General features: G+C 38.4%; 1 protein-coding gene across 1 annotated transcript; it reads left to right on the top strand.

Moving 5' to 3' along the window:
* Nucleotides 1–5,049: 5,049 nt before the first annotated feature.
* On the top strand, nucleotides 5,050–9,576 carry LOC137976808 (transcriptional repressor scratch 2-like). Its single transcript, XM_068824147.1, has 2 exons — nucleotides 5,050–5,717; nucleotides 5,937–9,576. Exons 1-2 carry the CDS (start codon nucleotides 5,627–5,629, stop codon nucleotides 6,614–6,616), a joined length of 771 nt encoding a protein of 256 aa, XP_068680248.1. The 5' UTR covers nucleotides 5,050–5,626; the 3' UTR covers nucleotides 6,617–9,576.
* The last annotated feature ends 2,106 nt before the right edge of the window (nucleotides 9,577–11,682 follow it).

An 11,682-nucleotide genomic window follows, 5' to 3' on the forward strand; every position in this document is an offset into this window, starting at 1 on the left:
GCACCAGAAAAAGGCAAGCCAAGAGACAGATGAAGAAAAAAAATAACATAGTGTTTATATATAACTATGAATCGAATTCTCATTGAAAGATCTTAAAAACACGAACATTTTTGCAGTCTCTAACGTTTTGTCAAAAGGAAGAAATTGATCACATGTTAGGCAACCGTAAAGGTGCACGTGATCACCCTGTGTCAACTGAATGAACTACGGGAAAGAATGTTTCAGAGTAGAACAACGTACTTTTTAGCGAAGAAACTTCCGTCGTTAGTTAATTTTGTTGTAATATTTAACTGAATATTTAGATTTCTTCTGTCGGGTCAGGAAGTCTTCTTTGTCGGGTTCCTGAGAAACGTATCTATTTTGACTTCAGGGTGAACTATTTACACAATCGAGAGGTTGAGTGGCCGTGTAATTGAAAATCTAAACATCTATGAGATACAAAAACAGACTTGCGAATTACCGCAAATCACAATGCTGACAAGCACAAAAACGAAGAAATGGTTAAGTAAATATGAAGTTTGTTACTATCTGAATGTATTTGGTCAGAGTATTAAAAAAGGGATATATTGTCACGCAAATTATGTAATTTCATGACACTCAAAATTCGCAAGAAGCGCGAGTTTCATGTACACAATCTTCGCACTAGCAAGTCGCAGCAATAAGATTGGATTAACCAGGAAGTTAAAAGAATATTGTTGGCTTCCCAAATAAATTTCATCTTGCACTACAATGACAAAATCATTTGTCAGAGAAATAAAATTAGTTGCGCGTGTGACCCGTTATAAATCTTTTTTCACAAAATGTTCCCGAATCGTCAAGTATCACCACAGAAGAAACGAAAATCATTCTAAAAGCTTATTTTACTTAAAAAGTAGGTTCTGGAGGTAATTTTGAGTGTGGAAATCAAGTTTACAGCAGATGACAAATACAAACTTACGAGCCATGAATTTAAGTTAACACAACAGAAAGGAGTCGCTTACTTATATTTTGACACGAAAATGCTTTACTATTGCCATAAAAACTATCCAGTTAAGCTCGCATATTACACATGATGAATGCATAAAAGCCACCATTTTCCAGCGAAATGCTTTTTGAAACAAACAACATATGTGCTATAAGAGGCAAAAAACCCTTCCTATTTCATTTAATACGTGCGTAAAGACAAGAAACTCAATCGTGTCAAATTACACTGCGTGTCAAACGCAACACGGTAAATAAATTTCCCACGAGTGTTTAGCATCAAACCCTTCACTGAAAAACCCTTTACTTGAATTATCAAGCAAAAAATGGGCAACAAGCTTTCTTTCAAATAATTTTTGACTAACAGGACTTTGTGAAATTTCCAATTGTTAGCAGAAGACTGTGCAGAATTGAGTACAGATCCAAGTCTCTGTTTTGTTAAACCCATAAGTTACTAGAGAATTTTCCATTTGATTTCAGCGTTGTACAAAACACCACACTCGTACAATATTAGAACTACATCTCACTTTGATTACGGCTCGACGGGCGACAGATTGTTGTCGAAGTCCATTACTCGTCGCTTTTAAGATTCCAGAATTTTTTTTCAGCGCCTTTCTTGTTCAGTATCCAATTGACTTTCCATTATTAAGCTCCATAAGGGTATATTTTGCTTTAAAATCCACTAAAACGCCATTCGCGTTACATGACTTTCGACGCCATTGCCGGTTACGTTGATCATTCCACTGTGTCCACCAGAGAAATCTACGCATTTCCCACTACCCTCTCGATCCTAAGACAATACGCGCAGAAGGCTCTATGCATAAAGACACCACTTAGCAGGGGAGTGACAGGCAAGACTTTTACCGACACGGAAAAATAAAAAAAATTATAATAATCTACCCATTTTCCGACTGGATTGCCATAGGCAACCCAGTAATAACTTCCTTTCAATGGCCTTTTAGGGGATGGTTTTGCTTTCAAGTGCGTCAAGTTTGAACGGACTTAAATCAGTTTAGAGTCTGCAAAACCCCATATTTTAAACGTAACTTAAGCGGTCCCCACCCCCACCCCCTCCCCTCCTTTCTGGCGTCAGAGGTCTGTTTACCCTAAAGGAATATGACCCAAATAAAATGATTACTTGGTCTATTATCAGCGTTAATGGAAGTTTGACACTAGGAAGCTAACTATCCTCGGCGCGCCTCCACTTGGTGTTGTTAATGAAAACATAGAAGCTGCTGTTAAGGCCATCTGTCAACTGAAAAAATTCCTTGTTTTTTCTTAAAATTTTGTCATTTTCTTGATTGAACGGTATATAATGAATTTTAACGTCTCTTTTATTGTGAAATCTTCGATCAGTTCTTGATAATTTTTTTTTTCTGAGGGAAGAGAGAGTCTCCTTTGAAACATCAATTGTGTTCTCCACCCTCAGGCCCGTACCAGTGTACCGTTTTTTGGAATTAATAAATGTCCTTTGGTTCCCTTTTGACTTGTTAGCCTCTCCCCAATAGTTGTTGGAGATAATGCCAAAGGAGTCATTTTTACGATGTTGACCAAAACTGTAACCGTTTCTTGATCCTTCCCACTTGTATCTTCATTGTGGTCGTTTTGATTCACTTCTTTTCAACCGAGCTGGGCTGGTCGGTCAATTTCCTCCCATCTCTTCCCCTCCGAAAATGTCTCCGGTTCTTACACGCCTGTAACCTCACACCTTGAAGGTTCAATTTAAGAGAACTGCCTGACTGGTATTCGTCGCGGCCCCTCTACGCTCAATATTTATGCACAGATCGCTTATCGTCTGCGGTGACGCGATTTAATATACTTTTCTTTGATATTCTCGGTAATGAAACAAGATGATACGATAGTGTGTCTTTCACAGGCCAATGACAGTTTCCCGGTAAATAACAAACTGGCATAAACTGTGATGCAATCTCAAAGATACGTCTTAAAGAAAACTACGCGTGCTTGTCTTTAAAGTCTGTTTTGTGAGAATTGAGTTTTTCCAACACTAAATTATTCAGGTAACTCACTACAATTGAGTTATTTCCTGTGTACAGGATTAACAGAGAATGAAGCAGAGTTGGGCAAGTCTTCATTTTACGCACTTGGACTGATCCTGAGCGGGCATTTATCTCCAAATTCAGTCTGGAAGTTGATTCGTGCTGGGACCATATATGTTGGAAGAGTTTCGGCTTGGTAATGGCACGAATTTGCAATTAAGAGTTTTAACTCCACTTTAATGCTTCCCTCAAGGCAATTGTTTTATCAATGAGATAATGGAAGTCTCGGTCGATGGCAACAAAAAAGGAGCATAAAAATTGTCAAAGTTGGTGAAATTTAGAAATCCTTGTCTTATATGTGAAAAATCCATCTGAAGAAAATGGACTAAGATTAGTTCCTGAGGTTGCAAAAAGCTGTACCGTTCCGTTTGACATTGCGTCACAAATCGTCTTTTTGCGTCCGGAGTTTCCATAGCAAGACGTTCGATTCAAACGCTAAAACAAATGTGCGGAATCGAATAATTTGTTCTCGAACATTTGTAAAGAAATCAATGGAAAAAGATAGACTGAAATTCGCAGTTTTCAGTAGGCCAACGTAATACTCAAAAGCAAACGAGGGTGTTTACGTGCTGTAAAACGCGAGTAAGTTTTGAATGATGCCTTCGTTTCCAGTGCTGTGTCAGTACTTATAATGACGTGTCAGCACTTCTATCTGGCTGTTGATTAATTAAGCTTGTGGGTTACCTTCACAACAATTCCACGTTCTTCATATACGTATTCATAATTGAGCAATATCGAGAAACATTAACACCCCCCAATAGCTCTCAGTTGACCTTCCATTTGCATTCTTATTTTTTCAATATGCCTAAGAGTCTCCTGCCATTAATCATTGCCAAAGAAATAAATTCTCTTGAAAATACTCACAATTTTTTTTTTCTCTGTCACGGGCTCATGTTGGTTTCAAACCGACGCAATGGAAACCGGTTTATTAAACGTCGCTTTCTATCGAGTGAATCATTTTATAGTATTTTATTATAGACTACATTTCGGGCGAAATAATCTCTAAGCGTACGAAGAGGGGTTTTTTGAAATGCTGTTAAATTGCGTTTTTAATGTTCTCGTCTAATCTCTCCGGCTGACTTTCAAAAAAGTGTTTGCGGCATGAAATTGTCTTAAGTTTGTTTTGCTTGTAAAGAAACCTCTCAATTCTCCTTTCAAGTCAACCGGAAGAAAAATTATATCCTCTTTGTGTCTGTCCTTCAGCTATGCCGATTCCTTTCTTTTTGGACACTATCGCATTCAACAGGCTCACATCCTGGAAAAGTGATGGGTTTTTACGTCATAGCAACCACAAGGGTTTTTTTGGCCCGATATCCCGCGGTGATTGTGTTTTACATTGGATTGTAAATATTTTTTCCAAGTTAATGGGTAAAAGTTTGATTTTCTGTTCCAATGTTAGCCCACTAAAATTTATTTTCTATTGCTACATCTCCGGCTAATCTTGTTTTGGATGTTTCGCATTGAAACAGACTACGAAAGCGTCGTTTTTTAGTCGATATATTTAATTCACTTTTGAAGCGTGGAGCTATTAAAAATTTCCATTTGACGATTTCATCATTCTCTCTTGAAAAAATAAACCAATAACAGAAAACGGAATTGACAGCTCTCTGTGAGCTTAATTTCAAGAATAAAAACAAAGAATAGAAAGTGTGGACGAAAAAAATACTAATATGTTACTCAAAGGTTAAGAGATATCGCTGAGCTTATACAAAAGCATCGAAAGTTGGAAAGAAATTCGTGTTGTCATGGGTGCAACACTGATAAATCATTTTTAAAAACGTACACTGAAGAACACTAAGAGTGAATGAAATATATTTGAATTTCAAGGCCCAACGAATCTATTAAGTGCCAGGGGTGGTTTAATAACAAGAATTCCGAGCTTCCTGTGATGATTTTAGCAACCAATACCTTTGTAGTATTGGCAGCTCAGCCAATGAGGTGGCAGCTTGGTTGCGTTTGGCGCGATTTCGCGCCCGTCAAGCCGCATTTACCGCCAAAACTTTGGTGCGCCAGCGATAGCTCATGTATATTAATGATCATGAATTATTTGTAATATTTCGTATGCAGATGAGTACCCTGGCAACAGGTGGCCCAAAACTGAAGCAGCCTAGAGATCTCCAATGCATTAAATACGGCGTATGTGGACTCTAGTTTACCTGTTCTTCGGCAAACCCCGCCTCTAAAACACCCTGATCAACAACCGACGGTACTCGCTAATGGGCCCCTGGTCTTGTATTGGTGTTTATATCCCCCTTGCTTTTTGCTATTATCGGAAATGATTAGAAACTAAATTTACAAGACCGAGGCTCGCCTGGACAGCCACTAGGATTCGTGCTCAGAGCCCAAGATCCAGTGTGGGAGTTATATTTGAATGAAACATCAAGCCGTGGTTTCCGGTTGGAATTGCGAAAATTCTATAGAAACATGTGGGCCGACAAATATTGTCAATAGATTCTGTCGACGGATGATCGCAAGATGAATTTTCTTCACAAGAATTATCTCGATTTGTCATATATTTCGTGTGGTGGTGCTGGATCATTTTTTTCCTGGAAAATGGCGAATTTTGTTGCAAGAACTGTTGGTGTTGTCAATGAGAAAAACTGCTGAAAATGCCGAAATCATTCTTGATTAAAAAAGGAAGAGAATATGGGAACCTATCGGCGGACTCCTGCCTCCAAAAGTACTCAACTGTGACTGAAGGTGAGTGATGCGGTTTGGTTGGTCGAAATATATTTTTGACAACATTGTGTTAATTTTCGGTTTTTGAAAGCAGAGAGTAGTTTATTTCAATGTTTTATTTGAACGTTCCTTCTTTTCGCCAAGGCCTGCCTTCAGGCCTTGCCTAACACAGGAAAAAGATTGTTGATTGTATTCTGTGAGAAACACCTGTTGGTTTTTTGCACTCGCTTACCTTTTTAGGATCTGGAAGTGAGTCGGGAAATTCATCGGTTTCGCAAAGCTTGCCATATACTCGGTCGAAAAGGCGAGAAAATGTCAATTCTGTGAAAAGAAACGGTGAGGAAGGGACTCTCGACGAAAACGGTAACTGTGTCGACGATTTCAGCTTGGGTCCGAGTTCAGATGGACGCCAGAAATTCTCCGAAACTGACTCCAGTGGTGGACGCAGCCGATACGTTTGTGCTGAATGTGGAAAATCGTACGCCACGTCCTCGAATCTCTCGCGGCACAAACAGACTCATAGAAGCTTGGACAGTAAGCTAGCCAAGCGCTGCGAACACTGTGGTAAGGCTTATGTATCCATGCCGGCATTGGCGATGCATGTTTTAACACACAAGCTTCTTCACAAGTGTAATGTGTGTGGGAAGGCTTTCAGCCGGCCTTGGCTTCTACAGGGACATATGAGGTCGCATACTGGAGAGCGACCTTTCTTATGTCCCGAATGCAACAAAGCGTTTGCCGATCGTTCGAATCTCAGAGCGCACATGCAAACTCATTCTCCACTCAAACAATTCAAGTGCGACCGCTGTGATCGAACGTTCGCTTTGAAATCATATCTCAATAAACACGCAGAGTCGGCCTGCGCTCGAGAAATATCGGCCAGCAAGGATTTGAAAAAAGGTAACGATTCTCCATTGTAAAATCCAAATAAGGAAGCAGGAGACGATGTCTCACATGTAGTTATGTCCTTTAATGTCACGTATTTTTATTGGTTATACAACCTGTAGAACTTAAGGTTTATCATTACAAATTGAACATGTACATCTAAATTTGAAGAGTTCCTCGTGGAAATGCACAGATATTTCTATAAAGAAAGTTAGCAGATGATAGGCGGTGTAAAACTTAAGGTTTGGTTCAGTTGTCTCACGGCAATAAGGATAAAGTTGTCATCATAAATCTGCATTAATGTCTCCGATTTGAGGGACGAACATCCAAAATACTCAAAAATTTAAGTCCTTTTAGGAAAGAAAAATATTGCTTGTCAATTTTGGGAAGTCTATGCCCTTAAAAGAAAACTAAAACATGGCAATGAATTTGCATTGGATTTTACCTTACTCGGTCGAGTTCCGGGTAGAGCGATCGATAGAATTGTTTACTCGTTATCCCACCTTGAGCTCGATTTTATTTAAAATCACACGGAAAATATCAACTTAAATATATTCGGCTCGACAAAAGCCATATAACCGATTATTCTGTTATATATTAATTGTTTTTTTTTAGTTGAGACGGAAAAAATTCCTCTTTTCGAGGAACTCAACTGTTGAGAAAATTGATTTCGCTTTTCTTTCCGAGTTAAATTCGTTTTGAATTTGAAGACTTGTTGGTTCAGTTGCATATATAGTCATTCGTCTCACCTTTTTAATATTGATAAGGAAGAATTTCCCTTACTTTCAAATAAATAACCCAGCCGAATCGGCAAATTTTTAACAGCTCTGCAAATGGAACTAAAAAACCCCAAATTTCACAAGAAAAAAAGCTTTTTTGTAATTTTAGATTTTTGATGAGCTTTACACAATGAATGCATTCTGTCAGCTATATTTCCTAGATTAAAAATCCCATAATTTATTCCTCCACTAAAAACCTTTTGAATAAAGTAATTTCATTGAAGAGCTTTTCGGGTTTTCCAGACAATTTCTTTCACCTATGGCTTTTAAAAAATAATGAAATTGAAGATATTTTTTTCTCTTTTGAAAAGAATCAATACTTTAACTATTAGACATTAAATGTATTGCTCGATTTAAATCCGTTGCAAGTTTAGATCGGGTGAGGAAAGCTCATTTCCTCGTCTATTTCGTTTGACCTATTTTTTTCTTTAGCAACACTGATTAATAGGATATCAAATTACCGTCTTAGGTTTGTATTCTGAAGTTGTCTTTTTATTCACCATCGAAAGTGGTTGAAATGGGCCTTTCCTCTGTCACTCCTTATAGCAAAATCGCTGCTATCCTATATTTCATTCTCATACCGATTTTTGAAACCTGTAGGGCTTAATTACCCTTTCTTCTCTAAATTGATGAATTTGACGTCAATTTGGGGCATTGTTTTCCTTATGGGAGAGCTCTCTTTCTTAGATTGGCGGAATATTACCATTTTAATTTTCAAGATGTAAGAGTTTTTCTTGAGTTTCTTTGGGTTTTTGCTGGCCTGACCGACTTTGTGAGTGTCTTTATTATTGTAAATGACATAGATTTGCATGTATATATTGTAGACAGCGAGTTTACCGATAGACCTAATCGGCTAAGTCAAGGTTGTATCCAATTCAAACCCCTTGGGAATAAAACGTTTTGTTCCAAGCATATCATGCAAATACAATTCTCGGTTTTCACATGACGTCACGACCGCCATGTTGGTGCCCCTAAACAAAGAAAAGGCGGCCATGTTGGTGCCCCGACCAAAAAATCCTCCGGGAATTTAACTCTATTATTATGCAAACGCTTCCTTTTGTTTTCGTTGAAAAACATGGCTGTTGATCACGTGAGTGAAAACCAGCAATACACAAGGAATCCTAATCCCGGGAAATTTGAATTGGGTACAACATTGAGTTAGCCGATTACGTCTATTGGCATTCAACCGAAGTTATCCATTTAGAATTAAGTGTTGTAAGTGTTAACTGTTATACTGATGAATCTGTATGAACGGTGGATATTCGCCTGATTTTCCCAAAAACAATGCTGGAATAGTCGATGTAAAATACATATATTCAAGAGGTTCTTTCACGAACTGTGAGCATATTCGGTCTTTTTGAAAAATAAGGGATTTATGGCTGAAGTAATAATGTACAAGAGCAGTTTTTATAAGGTGCGATCAATCATGTGATACGGAACATAGGCTTAAAATAAGCTTAAAATTAGGCTCTAACAGGGCATCTTACTTTATCTGCTTCACAGACTGATACTCGACATCCAAAAATATTTATCTGTATCACAGGATTTCCAGCATATTATCTTGTATATACTAAATATCGCTTGTATATACCAAATATCAGATTGATCAGTTAAGGTAGATTCGCCCTCTGTTTTGGGATGTCCGTTTTTTGCTGGTCAGAAAAAAAGTCCTCCTTTACGCTTTGCGTTGTACCGCTTATTTCACTTTTAGGGGAAACTACTGTCTCATTTCGTTGAAAGAAATGTCTCATACCGTTACTGCAGCTGGACTGTTGGAAATCAAGGATGATAGAGCGAGTTTCAATCGAGTGTCGTAAAACCAAAACCAAAACCAAAACCAAAACTTTGGCCAATCAAAAGGACGGAAACAATCCAGTAAACCAATCAAAACTGGAAGTAATTACACGTAGCCGACACAAAGCGCGGGAAAATGTGTACGCGCGAGCCACAATTGGTTTTGGTTTCACTTCTGATTGGTTGAAAATTTTGAACCAATCCCTAAGTGAAGTAATGCGAAACCGAAGCAATTCGCTAATTACTTTAGACACTCAATTGAAAACCGTTCTAAAATCTGTTTCTAAGAACTTTAAATATCTGCCTTGTGTCACAGGCCAACCAATTTGGTCTCCGCAGGCTTCGTTTTCTTCAAAGGAAACTTATTTTGTAATTCTATTTCTTTGTTGTTGAGACTTTAATTAAACAGCAAGAAGTTGGAATGCAGTTTGTTTGCTTTTTTGTACTTTATATAATACCACTATTGTCATTTTAATAATTCTCTACTTGTACAAATCCCATAATACACCTCTTTTACCCCCAAGATTGTGCGTAACCATTAGTAGCAATTTCTCCCGGGACATGTCCCAAGAGAAATCGAAAACAATGCCTATGCAATTTTTTTTTTTGGGGGGGGGCGGGGGGGCTAGGTGTATTATGGGATCTGTTCTAGTAGAGAATGTGGAGATCTTTGGGTGTTATTTTCTTGGCAATTCATCTCATTACCTCCTCTCCGGGCTTAAGTGGTCTCCTTCGCACCATCCTAAGCTTTGCCTTAGAAGTTTACCCTGAGCTTTCCGAAACACTCGATCGAAGGACAAGGACGTCAAAGCTGAATGCAATACAATTATAGGAAAAAAAATTGAAGTTGAAAGAGAGGCTTTAAGTAGCCTATACTCTGACCCTGTTTCTTACCTATGTCCAGTTCAAAAGTCACTAACAACTGGTCACGCTTCTGATGCAACTAAATGTAATGATGTTTGAAAGGTTAACGTCCTTTGAGCTTTCCACACTTGTTATGTCCTTTTTCGTCGAGTCTTCATTAATAGCGTACACTGTATTAGGCACTTCCGGGTGATAGGGCGTAGAAAAACGCGACAGCACACTGAGAAGGCGAGTGTCAAGTTTTGAAAACGTTCGTATGCCGAGATATTGTAAGTGAGTGTTTTGGTCCTTGAAATGTTTACCACAAGTTTTTGCCATTGAAAGTTGGTATGATCAGAAGGAAATGAAGTATACAAAACAGATCTTTTTTTTCCCACCCTGGTCAGAGTTTTTCTCTGTCCTTGTGTGGGCCCAATTCCATTAATAGGGCTAACGCTCACATGGTTTACATGGGTAGAAAATAGCACTTCACCTTACCCTCCAATACAATTAATTCTCTATTTTTGGGGGCGGATTGCAGAAGTGATCTGGGAACCAATGCTCAGAATTTTGCCACCAATTAGTATGCTGTCCATGATTTTCCTGGCAAAATAATCTCAAAATAACATTTTATTCCGTTAAAACAGAATATGATTTAGTCCACCCTGAAAACGGAATAAGTAAATCAACTTTTTCTTGGACTTGTGGTCTGATAAAATGCATTCTACAATTAACTTTGGCTTAACTGCAGAATACACTGCCACTCGAACGAAGTTCTTTATCCTTGGCCGGCTACGCGGTACGCAGAGGCTAATTATAATTCAAGTTGAAATATGTAATTTCAAATAAATTGCGAATTAAAAATGGCTGTCTTATGCCAGCTACGCGGGGTTACTGTAAAAGCACAAGAGAGTATTTCTCGTTCTAACAACGTGACTCGCGAAGGAAGCATTGATCGATAATGACCTCCTCTCTCATATATTACTCACCGCGTACCGCGTAGCCAGAAACTAAAATACTTTCTTCTCTCGCATATGTTACTCACTGCGTACCACGTAGCCTGCGACTAAAATAGCTTCTTCTCTCATACACATTGCAGCATTGTTATCTGTCTCTCTATGGATTGTTTGCAAACCACCTACAGTTTAATGTCTCATAAATATTCGCATTCATCGGACTTTGGCTCACAAATCTTCCATACGGGAGGTTTATTCACCTTTACAGACTCCTTGGGTCAAACCTTGTTTTTTGTGCTTCACCCCACCGACGCAGGAGAACTTTAGAAATTAACCCCAAATCATTCAGATAGTGGAAACTTCATATTTATGACCCATTTCCATCGCTTTTTGTTTGTCAGCATTATAATTTGCGATACTTCAGGTTCACATGTTCATAAGTTTGTTTTTACATATCATAGATGTTCAGAGTTTCTGTTTTGATTGGCCACTCTACCTCAATGTGTAAATAGTTCACCCTAAAGTCAAAATAGATACGTTTCGTTTCTGAGGAAACGAAACAAAAATCGGCTCGTGTAACATCACCTTGACCTCGGCTGGTGAATAACATAAGAGCAAAGGGGTTAGATTAAAGCGATGTATTGTTGAGAAATCAAAAGCTGTCTCTCTTCTTGTTAATGAGTAATGCAAACATTCTTCGCACTGGTGAGTCGTAAGCAATAAATTGGC

Source organism: Montipora foliosa, chromosome 1, assembly GCF_036669935.1.
Source record: "Montipora foliosa isolate CH-2021 chromosome 1, ASM3666993v2, whole genome shotgun sequence".
In the NCBI taxonomy this organism is placed as follows: domain Eukaryota; kingdom Metazoa; phylum Cnidaria; class Anthozoa; order Scleractinia; family Acroporidae; genus Montipora; species Montipora foliosa.

Coding starts and splice junctions, on each gene's coding strand:
- LOC137976808 (XM_068824147.1), top strand. CDS start 5,627: ATGCCGAAATCATTCTTGATTAAAAAAGGAAGAGAATATGGGAACCTA. Junction 5,718..5,936: donor GTACTCAACTGTGACTGAAG/GTGAGTGATGCG, acceptor TTACCTTTTTAG/GATCTGGAAGTGAGTCGGGA.